The 18,028-nt window shown below is 35.7% G+C and overlaps 2 protein-coding genes across 3 annotated transcripts; one reads left to right on the plus strand and one right to left on the minus strand.

Moving 5' to 3' along the window:
* The first annotated feature begins 422 nt into the window (after positions 1-422).
* Positions 423-14,543, plus strand: xgb (x globin). Of its 2 annotated transcripts, none has more exons than XM_038294493.1 (5): positions 423-763; positions 7,057-7,164; positions 10,756-10,876; positions 10,973-11,053; positions 11,200-11,317. In XM_038294493.1, the coding sequence occupies exons 1-5, from the start codon at positions 594-596 to the stop codon at positions 11,218-11,220; spliced, it is 501 nt and encodes a 166-aa protein (XP_038150421.1). In that variant the 5' UTR covers positions 423-593; the 3' UTR covers positions 11,221-11,317. The 2 variants fall into 2 exon arrangements, with proteins under 2 accessions (XP_038150421.1, XP_038150420.1); XM_038294492.1 differs by lacking the exon at positions 11,200-11,317 and adding an exon at positions 13,540-14,543 and having other exon boundaries at positions 425-763.
* srp14 (signal recognition particle 14) lies at positions 13,406-16,765 on the minus strand. Its single transcript, XM_038294494.1, has 5 exons — positions 16,632-16,765; positions 14,896-14,968; positions 14,705-14,817; positions 14,597-14,629; positions 13,406-14,494 (listed from the first exon to the last, which is right to left on the minus strand). Exons 1-5 carry the CDS (start codon positions 16,653-16,655, stop codon positions 14,405-14,407), a joined length of 333 nt encoding a protein of 110 aa, XP_038150422.1. The 5' UTR covers positions 16,656-16,765; the 3' UTR covers positions 13,406-14,404.
* Between the last annotated feature and the right edge of the window lie 1,263 nt (positions 16,766-18,028).

Below are 18,028 nucleotides of genomic sequence, written 5' to 3' on the forward strand. Positions count from 1 at the left end.
AAGACAAATAATTGTATCAATAAATTTCTCCTGATTGTCTTTTCTATTCGTGTGATTTTTTTTTTTTACATTGAAGTGGTTTTAGGATGAACGCCTCTCTGTTTGCCAAAGCACAATTATCCAAATAAAGGTTGATTATGTTTATGTTAGTGTGTATTTAAAATCTCCACCCAGTGTGAATTGAGGAACAACCTCTAAATCTAGTCCAATTCAGTAGCTACACCCTGAACTGGGTCATTGTTGAGTTGAAAATCAGTGGAAGAGGCTGAATCAAAATGTTGACTACACCGAGGGGAAATAGCACTATTCTACAAAATAAAAGCACAAGTTGAGCTATATTAGCCAGGTCTCTGTTTTATTGTGAAAGCATGAACCAGAACCTGCCTCCTGATCGATCATTTCTGACTTGATGTGTGTGTGTTTGTTTTTTTTCTCCCCAAAAAGAGGCGACAGAGTTCAGGAGGCACCAGAAACCAGATGCATCACCTGCAGCAGCTCTGCTCCAGCTCAGAACTGCTTAACATTTCTGTTTCAGTCCCTGCGACTGACTGGCAGTAGATTAAAACCATCATTTCTGCTGCTTTAGATGAAGAATGGGCTGCGCGATTTCAGGTCTGGCAACAAAAACGGAGTTTTCCCAGAGAGATGGAGAGGATGCTGCAGCCGCTGTGCGCCCCAGCGAGGAGCGCATCCAGATGATCAAGGACTCCTGGAAAGTTATTCGAGACGATATCGCCAAAGTTGGTATTATTATGTTTGTCAGGTAAGAAGGGGGTTAACATTTCTCTGCTTTACAGGTCTGATTTTTTATGTTTTTATTTTGTTTTTTTGATTTAATGTTAAACAAACAATGGAAACAGTAGATTATGATCTATATTATGTGGATAAATTCAATTTAATGCAAAAAGTAAAGATGTTTTTTTTAGACTAAAATCCAGTAATCTTGTCACAATAGAAAAAGTAAGTAAAGAAAATGTACTTTTTCTTTGGAAGCACTCTTCAACAGGCCGGTTGTGATGTTTTCCTTTTTTTTCTGGAGCCTTCATTTCCCATTAAGATACTTTACATGAAAATACAATGTTTTTTATTCTTTTCAAAAGAAGCTGTTACTAAAACAATGACAGAGATTAAACAGGTTGAAATGCTGCAGCCTTTGTTATAGAAAATCACTTAAACTGTATTTAATGGGAAACTTTGGACCATCTATATGATGTATTTCTATCTGTAATGTTTTAGAGAAATCGAGACTCTATTTGCCCTCAAAACCTGACCTTACCAATCTATCTATCTATCAGCAGGTCTTTATTTGAAGATTTGGTCACTTCATGGTTGAGAGCACCAATTTCTAACCACAAGGGGAATTTTTTAAATCTCCCATTTTATAGATTACTCTAAGTGATTAAATTACTCAGTTAAAAATTGATCTGATCAAAGTTCCTTCTGGTCTTTATAAGGATATATAACCTATTTAACACACTCCTCTTGTGCATTTCTATGACTATAATTCTTTTACTGATAAAACATATTTAACAATGAAAGATAAAAGGATTGCAAAATGATTTGTTTAAAGCTAGAAAATGAGGATAGAGAGGGGCAGTAATGCATGAAATTTGAGTATAAATAGATGAAAGAGTGAAAGGAAGCCCATTTATTTATAAGTGTTAAAGTAACAATGAATTACTCTCAATTATTATTTTTAAGATCTCTATTTTAGAAAGAAAAACCCAGTGCAGGTTTTATCGTGACGATTTTAATCCCGAATTGGTTATGTCTGTTTTTTTTTTGTTTTTTTTAAACCAGTATGATTCACCTTGATTAGCTTCAGGGCCATGTTCGCTGTGCAAAGCATAAGCAGTAACCAGTTCTCTCTATTGAGCAGCCATGCAAGCAGAAATTACAATAAAGGTATTAAGGGTGCAAATCTTTTTAGATATTCACAGGCTACCCCAGGATGGGTGGCGCATCGTATCAGCTGGTTGTTTTACTGATACATCTCCCATCTATGCTGACTTATTGGTTCCAAATATCTATAAAAGCTCTTTGGAGGTGCTCTAATGATGGGGACAGTGTCTGACCCTTTACAAGCCACAAGCTTTACATCCATCTTCCTACTCTGAACCTCAGATTTTCATTGAGCGCTGGAGAAGAAGCCTCCTCTTTGTCCTCTGCTCTTATCTCTTCCATCCTAACATCATTACATGACAATACAGAGCTTCTGGTCTGCAGTAGTGTCGGGTGATTAGGCCAATTATCTACCAGGAAAGCTAATTTCTATCGGTTATGATGATAACCAACATCCAGGAAAACATTTTCCGCTTTCTGACCATTCACAGGAAAAATGAAGCAATTTAAGGATTATAAAGTGATAAACTGTAAAATCATGGTGTACAATGAAAATCGGATTGATAGTTTTCAGATAGCAGATGAAGCTCGGAGACAAATCAGGGTCACGACATCTCAGCAGCAAATAGAATCATCTTCTCTCTGAATTGAAGTTTCAGTATTCATCTACCTGCCAAAGAATGTTTCTCCCTCACATATATTCAAATGAGCAAAGAGTGGATCAAACGGTTGTGAATAATACATAATTGGACTGAATGCAACCTCTGTGCGAAGCCAATTAATATCCCACTTGAGCTATTTGGGGGAGCAACATTGTGTGGTTATGTCAGGAGAGCGTGCACACTCTTTTCAATAGGAGGTACAAAGAATAGTGGAAAATAAGAAGAGCTCTACATGCTGCCCGCTGCTGGTCAATTTACTATTTCCTGGTGCACTCAACAAACCCAGCCTTCATGGATGGATGGCAAGAAAACAAATACATTATATAAATAAATTCAAGATGTTAGTTGTTTTGTTTGGAACAAGCCCTTTAGGAGACAAAAAATGCAGAAGAAGGTTTCCTGTCATGCAAAAAAAAAAAGGTGGTAGTGGCAGCATCATGGTTTGTGGATGCAAGTAAAATTCACAAATTATGAATATGTGTGCGCTATAGCTTTTAAATAGTCATCCGTAAAGGAAAATAAAAGTTGTCACGATTGAATATGATAAATTACTGGAAACCTTTTTCTGATTCCAAAAATAATGTTTTTCCATAATGAAGTGCAACATTTCTCTTTTTATAGCAGTATTGCTGACTGTGAGAAATTGCTGATCATGATGATCGTTCTCATCTTAAAAAGTCTTAACATTTTATTCATTTAAATGGTCCTCAAATCTGAATTTGAAAAAATTCTTACAAAAGGAGAAAAAAATAAGGTTAAAAACGGCAGAAGAGAGCAATTAGGAAACCATTTCCTCTTGGAGAAAATGGGTTCACAAATAAGTGTTGTCACGGTGAGCGTAAAGTTGCAGCTGAGTGACAGGAAACAAGAACTCTAATAAGAGCACTTTGAGCTGAAACATTTGGAAGGATTGAGAAATTCCTGTCAAGATGGTAACCCTGCACCGAGTGCAGGTTGTTACTGCTTGGACCAAGGCCAAACAAAATGGAGATGCTGTGAGAAATGTCAAAGTAATGAGGGAGAAAACCCGATGCTTTAATATGAGGAAAAGGATTGAAACACAAACAGGCAGTGATGGCAGTCGGTGGTCGAGGCTGAACTGTAATGCAAGAGCAGAAGGAAATGAGGTTTACACACTGAAGGGTTTAGATGTAAATCACTATAAACAGCTAAAGAGGAGAAAACAAGATTAGAGGGAGCCAGAATGCTGGTTTGGTGCAGGTCAGATGAAAAACACCAAGAGAACAGCCTGGAGAAAACAAGCATTTTCCTTTCATTAAATGTACAAATGGTCATTGTTGGCATTTTGGAAAAAGTTTTAATCCAAATAAGCAGGTTCAAATGATGCATAGTTTTAAATGACAATACATGCTAAGGCAGTGCAATAAAAAAAAACACCTTACTATTACTTATAAGATTTAATGAAGTAAGACATGCCAGCTAAATTACACTGGCTGCAGGCTGCTAGGTTAGAGCTTTTTATTAAAACTACAAGCTAATAACATTACAGAAGCTGTAATGGAACCTATATCCTATAAGCTGGAACCTGATTAATGGAGGATATTCATTTTTTCTAAATTAATTGTCGCACCAAATAGATTTGAAGCTATGATAATGGCAAATAAAGGAGAATATAATAACCATGTTTTTTTCTTCTTTGTTCACTTTTTGATTGCTTTTATCATCAGTTCTTTGAAAGAAAAAAAAACTAAAACATGTCTATTAGGTATATTTCCATAATGTTTTATAAGTAGCATAATGACAATAATCCAAAGTTGTCAGGATATTGGGGTGTTCATTAATTCATTTTTTTCTTAGAGTTGGGTTTAATATAAATCATCCAACTGATTCTTAATAGTGATAATTAGATGCACAAGTATAAATTTATTGTAATTTATTTCCTGTAATCCAGAAACAGTCAGAATTTATTATCTGTAATAAAATGCTAAAAAGCTGCATTTGACCCTGATGCTTTCCGTTGCTATCAACATAGTTTTAGTGGAAGTATTGCTGCATATTTAATCAACCATTTTCAGGCTCAAATGTGGCCTTTAAGCATGTTAAGATTTTAACAGGGCCCAGGCCTCAGCTATTAATCTGGTTTGGTTTTAGCCTGATTTTTAATCTGTCCAAAACTAATTTGGATGTCACTCTAGGATAATTACCTATTGGTAAAAAAATAAAGATCAACATTGAGGGAAAAAGTGTTGATTATAAAATAAACATTTCAAACCAAATGTCCATGTGTTTACAATGTCCCTAAGAGAAACGCTGTAGGATGCAAGTATATCCTTTTTTTTTTTTCTTGGGAACACTTTACCAAGCATGGTGGTGGCAGCATCATGTTGAGGGTTTTATTCACTTCCAAGCTCACTAATGTATAATACCACTTCTACTTGAGCCCATATCAACACTAAAATGGTTAAAACTAGAACATAACTGGGGGATCCACCAGTATCATGATCCCAAACACAGTGAAACCAGTTTTTGACTTGTTGAAGCAGTAAAACAGTAAAAAGTTTTAGTTATTTAAAAATACCTGTACAGCCCTAAAGCCGAGTCTCTGTGTAAAAACTAGCCAATATAAATAAACTCAGCTATTTTTGATAAGATGAGAGGTTGAATTACTATCCTGAATTGTGCCAATGCAGGTAGCCAATGACTATAAAATTGTGGGAAAAATCTGCTGATTACAGAAAATCTATAATGAGTTAAAGAAAAGCACACCCAATTCGTGTTCTTAGGAACCACTGGATTGGTGTGATTGGTCACCGATATCAAAAAATCCATTAAAGTCTAAAATTAGAAAAGCATTCTAGTGATTAGGAGTCATAGTTCTGCCCTTTGGGGACTTCTTTTTGAGTTTCGTTTTAAGTTTCCAGTTATGTAATACTGTTTTGTTGGTCATTGGTTTCTTTTCCATTTTGTGTGATATTTAAGCAGTGTTGAATTTTTTGAGTTTCTCTCTGTTGCTCATGTGCCGGTCTCCTTTCCCCTTGCTCCCTTCTAGTTACTTCTATCCACACCTGCTCCCTATCAGCTGATTAGCCCTGTCTTTGTTCTGTCTCCCATATGTACACCTCATGTGCAGCATTGCTGGATTCTCTTTATTGCTTAGCTCCTCGTGTGTGTTTCTCCCTGGCGTCTCCAGGTTTTCTTTTTCTTTTATTTTTATTATTCCTGGATTTGTGCTTCTGTTGCCTCCACTCATTAAATATGCAAGAAACTCTCTGCATTTGGTTCCTCAAATAACTTCCACCAAATCTGACATTAGCAGTAAAAGTTCTTGTGGACTTTTTTTTTTCCAACAATGTCTTACCAGAACTGTTAAACTTATTATTAGATAAATGTTACAATTCAAAGAAACGTCTTTTATTGAATACTTTTTGGCTGGAGTGTAAAAAGGAATGTAGAATCAGGATTTTGACTCTTAAGTCTGGTTGCCTACATTTTATTACTTTTTTATTAAGTAGGGAGAATGATGATTAAAATGTCTTTATAACTGTAGTTGCAGTGTTTTCTTTTTTTTATCTGTTTGGAAAAAAGGTAATTAGTAAAAAAAAAAGATTTTAGGTATGCAAGCATGAACACCCTCCTTAACTCTGTAATCTACTACTGAAAAAACCTCACAAAGCTCAGTCAGAGAAATCTAAAGGTAGCTTTTAAAGCCATAGTTACTCAAAAACAACAGGGATAAACGATGCATTAATGACAGAGAATATAGCAATGTGGCACATCAAGTTAAACTTCAGAAGGATACAAGCAAGCACAGATTGTTTTAAAATTTAAAAAACCAAATTAAAGTTATACCTAAATTAAATAAAAACAATAGCAACCTATAATCCACATTTCTGTTTCCACAGCCACATCCTGCATTAAACAGCACACAATACATTTCAAATTAAAGTAGGGACTCGAGCCATGTGCTTCACTTTCCTCTCCATCAATGCATTGCAGAGACACAAGCCAATAAACAGCAACAGATGAAACTGCTCTTCCCTTTGCTGTTTTACCAAATGTATTCAAATAGATGTTGTGGTTGCAGAGATACACTCATTTTTAATTAGAGTGTGTAATTTTGAGAAAAATGGGCTGAAGGTTCAAAGGGTTAAATCAGTCCTGGAGTAGATGCAGTGGCTTCATTCAGTCGAGGCTGGAACTGACAGCAGGAAACATTTGGCTGATACATTGCAGGTCTTCTGTATTCTGTTATTTGTTTCAGTTACTGATTTTTAAAATCAGACTGAAAGGCTGTGATTAAAAAAGATCATAATAATCAGACAAAACACAATCTGATCTTTTTTCTGTGTGCAGGAGGAAGAAAAATGGCTGAACAGGGAAGATACTAATCATGAAGACTATAAATGTTTGTCTTTTTGAACGCAAGATTACACTGTGACTAATCCTAAAGGCTTTCAATCTTTGTGATGGGGAGAAAACCCGAGGGGGACGTTTGTTTCGGTTTGGCCATGAATGTGACAAGCTGCCTCACGAGTGGCTCTCAGAGGCTTACGGATGGCTGCTCTTGCTGCTTTTGTTGTCTTGGTAACAGGTTGTTTGAGACCCATCCCGAGTGCAAGGATGTCTTCTTCCTGTTCCGAGATGTGCAGGACCTGGAGAGGCTGAGGACAAACCGCGAGCTCAGAGCCCATGGCCTGCGGTGAGTGAAAGACAACGCATCTCAACACATCCCCTTTGCAAAAGTATTCACACCTGGTAACTTTGTCTAAATTTATGTCATTGCAACAACAAACACTTAGCTGTTTCTTTATTATAAATCATTACATTTACAGAATAACTGCGATATAAAAGGAAAAGAAGTAGGGTTTTCAAACATTTTTTCAAAAAAAAATCTAAAATTTGTGGGAGTTAGTACCTTGAAAAAGCCCCGTTCTCTCCAATCTTTTTTGGTTTGTCCTTCAGTCTTACATATCTGGAAGTTTAATCTTCTTTTGTGAATATATTAGCTTCGTTCAATTCGGATGAACGTCTTTGAAGAATCTATTTAATGAATTTCCAAGTATTTTCAATTTGTTTTAGATCTGGACTTTGGTTAAGCCATTCCAATAAAGGGATATTATTTGATGTAAACCATGCAATGGTAGCTCTAGCTGCATGTTTTGGGCTGCCCTGGTGGAAGGTGAACCTGAACCCGAGCCTTTAGTCTTCTTTTATATGAAGAAAGATCGAAACCTCTTTTTGGAGATAAATAACCAAATCAGATCTCTTTTCAGATTTTAGTCCAGACTTTAATTTAAAACCTTTCTGTATTCAATGCATATTGAAATTGTTGCTTTTTCTCTGCTTTAACTGAAAAAAATTACATATTTTTAGTTATTCTTTTGTTAAGAAAAACTATTTGACATACAGTTATGCTTGAAAGTTTACATACCCTCTCATTGGAGAAAATAAAACTAAACTGAAAAAATAACGATAAATAAACATTTACTAAATTACATTTAACTAAATAAAATATTGATTGTAAGTTTTTGTTTAAAAATAATAATAATAAAAGTAAAATAAGCAAATAAGCAAATAAAAGTACAGCGCTCATTAACAATGAACCAACATACCTGTCAACAAGTGCAGAAGTCTGAACATTTCTCATTGCTCAACACAATTTTAGTTCAGTAGCTCCATCAGGCTTGTTTACTTGTTTAAAATTGAAATTTATTGTGAAGCAAGTGGGACACAATTATGAAGCAGAACAAAAGTTATTGGATATTTTAAACTGTTTTTACCAAATAAAATGCTGAAGAGTGGGGAGTGTAAGATTAATGGAGCCCTTTACTTTCAGTGCAGCAAACTCTTTCCAGAAGTTCAGTGAGGATCTTTGAATGATTCAATGTTGATCTAAAGGATAAATATAATCCACCTGTGTGTAATCAAGTCTCCATTTAAATGCTCCTGCTCTGTGATCGTCTCAGAGGTCTCTTTTAAGCACAGAGAGCATCGTGAAGAACAAGGAACACACTAGGCAGGTCCGAGATCCTGATGTGGATGCTGCCAAGACGCCCTTTATCCCTCTAGATGAACTGCAGAGATCTACAGCTGAGGTGGGAGACTCTGTACACAGGACAACAGTCAGTCATATGCTGCAGAAATCTGACCTTTATGGAATAAAACATTTCTTAATGAAGTTTGCTACAAGCCACCTGGGAGACACAGCAAACATGTGGAAGAAGGTGCTCTGGTCAGATGAAACCAAAATCTAACTTTTTCCAAAAATGCAAAACACAACTCATCACCCTGAACACATCATTTCCACTGTCAAACATGGTGGCAGGACCATCATGGTTTGGGCCTGCTTTTCTTCAGCAGGGACAGAGAAGATGGAAATTGAAGGGAAGATGGATGGAGCCAAATACAGGACCACTCTGGAAAACCTGTTGGAGTCCAAAAAAGACCTGTGACTAAACCTCATCCATTCGTGTCTAATTATTTTGGAACTCTTGAATTTAGGGATGTAAGAAGGCTTTTAAAAATCTATTGATAGAACCTCGCAAAATTTTCCATACCCCTCAGACTACAACAAAAGCTCAAGAGTATCTTATTTGAATTTAACATGAGAGACAAGCACCAAGTAGCACAAAGCTTCTAAACCACAAAAGTGTGAGAAAAAGAGGAAGCTTGTAACAGGCAAAAGGACCAAGTTTACCCTGAAAGAGCAGCAAAGATTCACAGCCCATGTTAGAGAATCTGTTCGCAAATCAGACCTGCAACGCCTCAGACTGGAAGAAGGTGAGAAGAGTGGTGAGAACAGCAGAGAGAATCATTGGGGCTCCTATTCCATCCACAAAAGACATTTCATCCCAGCACTGAGTGTCCTGAGCCTGTAACATCATCAATGACCCCTCACACCCCCACCATGGATTGTTCTCCCTGCTGCCCTCTGGGAAGAGGCTTTGAAGCATCCAATGCAGGACCAGCAGATTCTCCAACAGCCTCTTCCCCACCGCCATCAGACAGCTGAACTGTTGAGAAAACTCTATATCATGTCACAGACCCTGCATCACACTGATAACACCAAACCAAAACATTGCATAATTGCACCATATATATTTAATGCTCTGAACCTCCATATCATTGTTTTTTTTGCACCATTTCTTTTCTTCCACACTGTTTACATTTTATCACTGCTGCACTTTAAAAACTGGAAATGTCCTGAGAGCTGTACAAAACGAAATTTCAATAAAAGTTGTCGAAGTCTAATTCTATTGGCAGAGTAGAAACATGAAACACTGAGCATCTCCTTGAACAAAGCATCCTTACATACAATGGTAGCAGATCAGACCTATTGACTGAGTGGGGACTTCAAACAAATATACACATCTTATGTTGCTGATTTTCATTGGTGGAAAAGTTTCAAAAACCATGTATCCTTTACTAAAAGAAAGACTAAAAAAGGCGAACAAATTGTTCTTTTTAGAGGATGCAAAATTTGGAAGACAGTCAAAGGAGATTTGAAGGCAAACTTGTTGTTTTGTAAACCTTAAAGATGGATATGCAAAACAATCTCTGCAAAAATGATCTAGATATAAGTAAAACAAAATCTTAAATTAAGTGTATTTACCCTAAATTTAAGTAGGTAAATAATATGATTTGTCAATGGAATGTGTGTTTTTACTTTTAAAATAAGATAATATCCACTTAAAATAAGACAATGCATTCGTTTTTTCTTATTTTAAAGGTAAATTATTTGTTCTATTAGCAAAGTGTCTCACTTACTTCAAATCAAGACAAAATGCACTTATTTTAAGAAAAATTGACTTATATAGATATAAATTTTTTGCAGTGTACTCATGTATTATTCGTGCTTTCTTTTAGAAGTTGCAGAAGATAAAAACCATGCTGTGCATATTAAAGACACGAACAGCTAGATAAGTGGCAGAGCAAAACACCTCAAGTGGTTTCATAATCTGAATGTTTCTCATCGCTCCAACATAGAGAGGATGAGCTGTGGCAAAAGCAGCCAATTAAAATCTGAAGACCCGAAGGTGCAGAGGGTAGCGTGGCATTTCAGCAATCCAAGCACAGATTAGAGGTTTTTCACATCTCATTGGGAAGCTTTCTGCTGGTAAACCTGGAATTAAAAACTACCACATGCAACATCATCAGTCATCAAACTCTGTGGATTTAAAACATAACAAAACAGGAAGCTGGTTTCTTCCTGCTTGGAGAAAACATGAGTTTGCTTGCAGGTGTTTTCAAAATCAATAACCCCCCCTCCCCCCTCCTTTCAATCACTCAGGGTGATGTCATTTATTGAGAAGATTGTGGCCAGGCTGGATCAGCCAGAGAGACTGGAGGCTCTGGCTGTGGAGCTGGGAAAAAGCCATTATCACTACAACGCTCCGCCTAAATATTACAATGTAAGATCCTCCGATGATCAGTGCAGCTGAAGGGAGAGGCTGAAAGTTAATTTGATCATTTGAATTCCAGTTTCTAACCCGGTTGGTGTTTTTCAGTTCGTGGGTGCAGAGTTCATTGGTGCTGTGCAGCCTATCCTAAAGGAGAGATGGACCCCTGAGCTGGAGGAGGCTTGGAAGGTAATTTAAACACATTTAATCATTCAGTGACACAAACTATTCAAATTCCAGAATAAATGGCTGGTTAATCTAAATGATTGAATTTTATTTATCTAATTATATTGAGTCCCTGAACATTATTTGCCTTTTTTTCTTCGTCTCTGCAGAAATTTAGCTGTGTGCAATAAAACTGAACTGTTATCATTTGAAATCAGTAGAGCAATATGTCTTCCTTCTGCAGTTTTTGTGTCATTTAGAATAAATACTATGAATAAACTGGAAATGTCTACTTCCTTTTTTGGCTTTGTTAAATTTCCTAGTAATATCATCTAGAATTGTTTTCTACTGGCTGATGTTATTTTTAGATGCACCAAAATGATCAAAAAAATGTGAAATAGGTAAAAGCAACAGCTCTTTAGCGACGTTGCACTATGGTTTATTACTGGTCAGAATCAGATTTAGGGGCCAGTTTCCATATTTTCAACCTAAAACACTAAAAATAAATCATATACAGTTAACTAAAAATAAGCCTCAGTGTTGAGCAGACAAACTTTAGAGTCTCATAGTTTCGGGTAATAACAGATTTCCTATTAATTATTCCAATTTAACATATAATTGTCAGTATTGATGATCGGCTTTATCTAAAAATAACTCACAAGCTCTTTATTTTTCAGTCTGCTAGGCAGTTTGCTTCTGCACAAGATTTCTCATAACTTTTCAGTATAAAGTAATTATTTTTCTAGTAGATTTTCATTATTGGGACCTCAGGGGATCTTTTTTTTTATACCGGAAGTGAAAATTGGCTTTCTTGCACATTCACCTTTTCAAAAGAGGTAACATGTGGGACAGAGCAGAGAAAAAGGACAGAGGAGTGAATGATGTCAGTGTGCAGACTGAGCAGGAGGAACAAAGGCTGATCTACAGATTAAAAAGGTTTACATCACATATTATGTATTTCAGATATATTTTGGGCTACAGTAAAATTATTTGAAACTGTAATTTTCTACATAGCCCCTCCAGAAACTGAAATCAGAAGCTGCTGCTAATGGGATCAGCCAATTATCATGGGTGCATCCATCACCTTCAGCTGCCGTTGATTATTAAGCTCCTCAATGCACCGAGCAACATGTCAAATTGGACTGCTGCTCTGAAAAGATCTGCATCTGACTGAATCGCTGCAGCAGAAAGAATAGGCTGACTTCACCTTGTTCTGCTGTAAGATCTGAATCATCTCAACACGTTCAAAAATAACTCCCAGCAGGTGAATCCATTTCAGGATTACCTTTGATCCAATGCAGAGATTCCTAGAAAAGTATCAGGTTAGAAAATTTGGACTAATACATTTTGCATTTATGGATAGTTCTTTCTATCCTTTGTTGTCAGCTAAGTGTGTGTTTAGACATGTGGAGAAAACTAATACATCCCTTAGCAAGTCAATATAGGTCAATAATTCATCTAAAGAATAAAAATCATTTAATCAGCTTCTTCAAATTTCTATTATGGAAAAAACAAACCCATATATCAGAATTATGACAGCTATCTGATTATTAAATAGTTAAAGCATAATTACAAGATATTTCATTATTATCTGAAAGTATTGCATATTTATCATAGTAAAGTCATAAATATGAGATTAGTTTTCCACCAGTGTGGCTGAAAGTCTTCAATATGGTACCAATTTAATTCTATTTAGTGAATATGATATATGCATGAATGATAGAGCAGTGAAAAAGGATTTTAAATGCAGACATGTATGGTGTTATGGCCTACAGGATCATGGGAGGAGTTGTGAACCGTCCATCAAACATTCATGGAGAAAAAGAGCTTACAGAGAGCTGTAATTAAGCACAATATTTGGGAAGTTTAGTAGGACAAAGCAGGAGCACAAGTAAAGATTTGGGAAACAGAGAAAATATCACACTAAGAGCTTGGAAGACCTGGCTGGACTGCAGCTCATTAATCCAAAGATCTATTCAAAGACAAAAGCTAATTTTACATTTTAATTAGAAATCAACAGAGTTCAGAAAAGGACTTCATACTTCCCCCTGCTGGCATGCTTTAGCACAGCTAGAGCTACTGGTACCTGGTTCACTTCAGATTAGAACTCCATAGTTTCATCAAAAGGAAGATAAAAATAAAAAAAAAACACTTAAAGGACTACCGGTAAGTAAATCTTTAGAGTGCACACATACCATAGAGTACATGGGCATACCGACCGAGAAGCATAAATTAGTTTGATAAACATCCTTTAAGTTTCTTAAACCATATGGGATTTAATTTTATTAGAATATTTTAAAAACTATCAAAAGCTGCAATATGTATGATATTATTTTATGTATGTGAAGAGATTTAAATAACTCTCAAATGCCAGAATTCATCCATTAATGTTTTAATTTCCCAATCTGCTTGGAAGTTAATAAAATGCTAGAGATGATTCAGCTTAAAAATCTGTTTATCACCTCCAGAAACCCTGACCCACATTTCTCTGCCGTTTCATTGCGATTCAGATGATGTTCCAGTATGTAACCAGCCTGATGAAGCAGGGATATCAGGAAGAGAGCGCCCGACAGCGTGACCTGGCGGCGTCCCCAAAGGACAGACTGGACAAGAACACGGCTCTATGAGATCACAGAAACAGACTGTTTTACAAGCAGCCCAGGAATGTGTATATCTATACTGTCATCGCTGCCCTTTTTTCTATACTGCTCATGTGTTGTTATAATCAGCCACGTTAGCAGGAATCGGTGAAATCTCTGAGAGACTTAAAATAAGAAAAAAAAACTTTATTTCTAAACTTAAATTTTGATGCCAGGACGGGAAACATTGAGGGGAAAGATACAAACCCTTGGATTGGCATAGCATAATAAAAAAAAAAAAAGAAAGAGGGGCCATTTGTTAGTCATAGTAAAGAAAATAAGCTAGACATAAATTATACTGAGCAATCAAACAGATTTATGACTTTCCATTCATATATTTAAACATAATTGTTGTCCCAATCAAAAATGCAAACCCTGCACTACATAAATAAGGGTTAACAGAAATTAAAGGCCAGAAAGCATTGGGCTCTGTGGGGAAACAGGATTTTTTCTCCCACAACATAAAAAGGTAATAATTAAATAAATGGTGGCATGCTCCGTATCCAAATCCTCAGGTTCTGTTCTGTTCTTAATCACCGGATGGCCCTGAACAGCCTGGGATATGGCATCACCATGTAAACAATGGCATATCTACAGTCACCAGGAGGATGATTCTGAGGTTTTAGGAGAGAACTGATTGGGGCTGGAGGTCACATCAGCACAAGGTGACCCCCACACCCCCTTTATACTGTAATGGACAGCTCAGATATCCACTGTTTGATAAAGAGTCTATAGTTCATTGTGTGGCTTTGGTCTTCTTGCTCTTGCTTTTCTTGTCTTTCTTCTTAAGACCATCTATGTGAGCTCTCAGGAGGTTGGAGTATGCCTAGAAAGTATACAATACAGGAGAATGATTAAAGATTTGCTGTTAAAACGAAGGACTGGGTCATTTCTCAACAATGTGTGAGTCGAAAACAATAAGACGTACCATCTGAAACTTGATTACTTCTTTGGTGCTGACCTGAAATTATAGGAACAAAATTTAGCAGGAGATCATGCAGCTAAACAGTAACACAAAAAAAAAAAAATATCTCACCACTGTGCTAATTTTTTTCTTGCCATCAGATGCTCTGACGAGACACTTGTTATCAGCAGGTTCGAATGACTCCGGATACCCTTTTTTGGGCATTGGTTTAGTTCTACCATCATCTAAAAAGAATTTTAAAAAATGAAATTGTAGCTGCTTGGAGGTTAAATGGGTGATTCTGGTCAACAAGGACAACTTACACTTCTTTAATGTGATGACAACGCTGCCAGATGTTCGGCACTTCTGGAAGAGCCGAGTGAGCTCTGTGAGAAACTAAAGAGAACAGTTGGAGATTTATGCTATAATCCTGGTATTTAACGAGTGTAAACAAAAAGAGGCTCAGAGTAAACTGTGAGCAAATGCAGTGAAGTAACTGCAATAATTATCAACAGTGGTGGATGGGTGAGGCTGATTGAGTCATTTTTCTATATTTTTACAGTAGTCTGTTGGCAGAAAAAAGGGATCAGAGACCAAAAAACAGAGTAATACGGGGGTAAAAATATCTAACTTAGATTTTTTTTTCAGAACTGTTTGATACATTTCAGTCTCAATAACTTTCTGTATGAAGATAATGCAAAAAATTATCAGCAGTGACCACTTATGTTGATTTTAAATGGTAACTTCTACATATAAACTGGAATATTGATTTATAATAGTATTTAGGGCTGCAACTAATGATTAGTTAGCAAGTCAATTAATCTGTCTATTATTTTTTCCCATTATCAATTAATTTGAGATAGTAAAAGATTCCTAAAAGAAGACTTTTTAAAAAATTAAATCTGTTGAAACTAAAACTTTTCCACTTAAGGAGTTCTGGATAGAGCATATTGCAGGAGAACTTTTATTTTATTTTTTTTTATCATAAATGCAAAATGCTTACTTTTCTTTTTTAACAATTCTGGTATAATTACTGCTCTAAGTGGGTTGCTTTGTCAGCTAAACCCACATTTTAGAGTCTCTATACTCAAGTTAACGATTAATTGATTACTAAATTAGTTGATGATTATTTAAATAATCAGTTTATCACAATTAATCCAACTAATTGTTTCAGCCATAATGGTATTTTCACACAGACTGCAACTAAAGATTAGTTTGCTTAACAATTAATATGTCTATTATTTTTCTGATTATAAATCGATAGCAAAAGATTCCTTGAAGATTTTTTTACAGCATTAAACCAGGTGAAACCAAAACTTTCCCACTTGTAAAATTCTGGATAGGCAATATTGACAGACGAAATCTTAAATGCAGAATATTTACTTTTTTTCCCTCTCCCCATCTAGTAATTAACAGGATGTGAAACTTCAGTTTGAGAAAAAAGCTGAGCTAATTTTAAGACATTAAAAACATCTATTTGATTTTTTTATTAAACTTCTTAACTTTTTTTTTTTTTTAGGATACATCTGGTCCATTCATTTATCAATTTAAACAACATGGACATCTAAAACACTGAAACCAGTAGATTTAATTAAAATAGAATAAATATCGGACCGAATATAGGGACCAATTTTGTGAGTGAAAACTAGTTGCAGTGGTAAATTCAATAAGAACAGATGGTTTCAATTCGTATATCTGGAACTTTATGATAAATTAAGTGAATATTTGCTTTTTTTGAACGAGAAACACGTTTCATTTAAGCCTATAGCGTTGATATGGCAGATATTTCCACCATGTCTGAGGTTTATCACTATAACATCCACGACTGCAGTTTAAACATTGTTCTTAATCCACAATGCGAGCGTTAAAAGCCTTTATAATTTTAAAATGCAAGTATTTGAATATTTTCTCAGCCACTTTCAATTTACCCGTTAGCCGGCTGGCTAGTAGCCGCTGAGGCTTAAGTCAACAAACAGCAAGAGAAAACACCATTTATGTTTAACAGCGAATTCAACTGAAGAGTAAAAATAATTTCAGGGGGTCTGATTAATGCTCTTACCGAATCATTTTCGAGTAACACCATAATTCCGGATTGTTGTCTGCTGTAAGGCTAACTCACTAACTGTGAGACAGGCACACGTACCATAAGGTGGAGCTCCGCCCTACAGCTTCCGGTCAACTCCCGCCGCATCAAACACTGCCACCTACTGGCATGGAAGAAAACACCCGATGCTGCTGCTTTGGATTTTTTCATTTAAAAATTTGTTATGTGCGCTCTTGCAGACAGGGCTGTAACCAGGATTTTTGAAATACCGAGGTCAAATATTGCGATAAATCTTACTTGACAAAAAAACATCCTAATATGGTGACTTTTTAAAATATATTTTGTAAACGTGAATAAAAAGAGTTAAATCACAAGCCCATCAAGTAGGTGAATATGAACATGAAACTCACAAAATTAGAGTACGTGAGTGACTGTTATTATTATTATCATAATCATCATTATACTATATCATTATTGTTGTTATTAATATTGAATTATTATTACTACTATTATTATTGTCACCATCATTACCATGCATCTGCATGGCCCACTAACTGAATCAAATGACTTGCAATATTATATTATTGTGGACTTGATTTTATATATATATATATATATATATATATATATATATATATATATATATATATATATATATATATATATAACAAAGTGTTCTCAATGCTGGTTACAGATACGTACAATTCTGAGATAATACAGGATTAGCTAAAATAATTAAAACTAAGTCTAATTCAATTCTTTGTATATTAAATAAGTATGTGTATTTTTTAACATTTAATAATAAAGAACAAGCTTTGTCTTTATGAGTAACGCTAAATAGTTTTCTTTAGTATGCAGATAAAAAAATTAACTCATGATGAATTTCTAATGAGCCACTTGATACATATGACTTTACACCATAATGCATTTTCTATTGTTGGTTTATAACCACATTAAATCAGCTTTAGGAATCTGAAAACCTCCATGACAAGATTCATAGTAATGTGAAGAACCCCTGGGTCGTCATTAGTCCCTCCCTCAGTAGTGTCACTCACTGTGACCCCCATACCTTCTTTTGTCTAACTACACAGCAGCGGGGGATGCCAGAGTACAGTTATGGCCAAAATGTGTGTGAAGGGCAAGCTGTACGAACAGTAATTGTTCTTGCCAGACTCTTGTAGAGGTTACAGCTTATGTGAAGGAATTTACCGCATTAATAACAACCCATGACATTTAACACACAGTGTTTTATTTCTAAGAGAGTCTGCAACCTCTGATCCAATAATCCATTGAATCAAAGGTAGCAGACTTTGTTTTGTGGTGCAGGAACTTGAATTATTCTTTATTTGCAATCTCCCCCATAAAAGAGAGTCTTTTGTTAAGGAGAATATCTGTAAACCTTTTAAATAGGT

This window comes from Cyprinodon tularosa, unplaced genomic scaffold (assembly GCF_016077235.1).
Source record: "Cyprinodon tularosa strain WSP-4 unplaced genomic scaffold, ASM1607723v1 ctg340, whole genome shotgun sequence".
In the NCBI taxonomy this organism is placed as follows: Eukaryota; Metazoa; Chordata; class Actinopteri; order Cyprinodontiformes; family Cyprinodontidae; genus Cyprinodon; species Cyprinodon tularosa.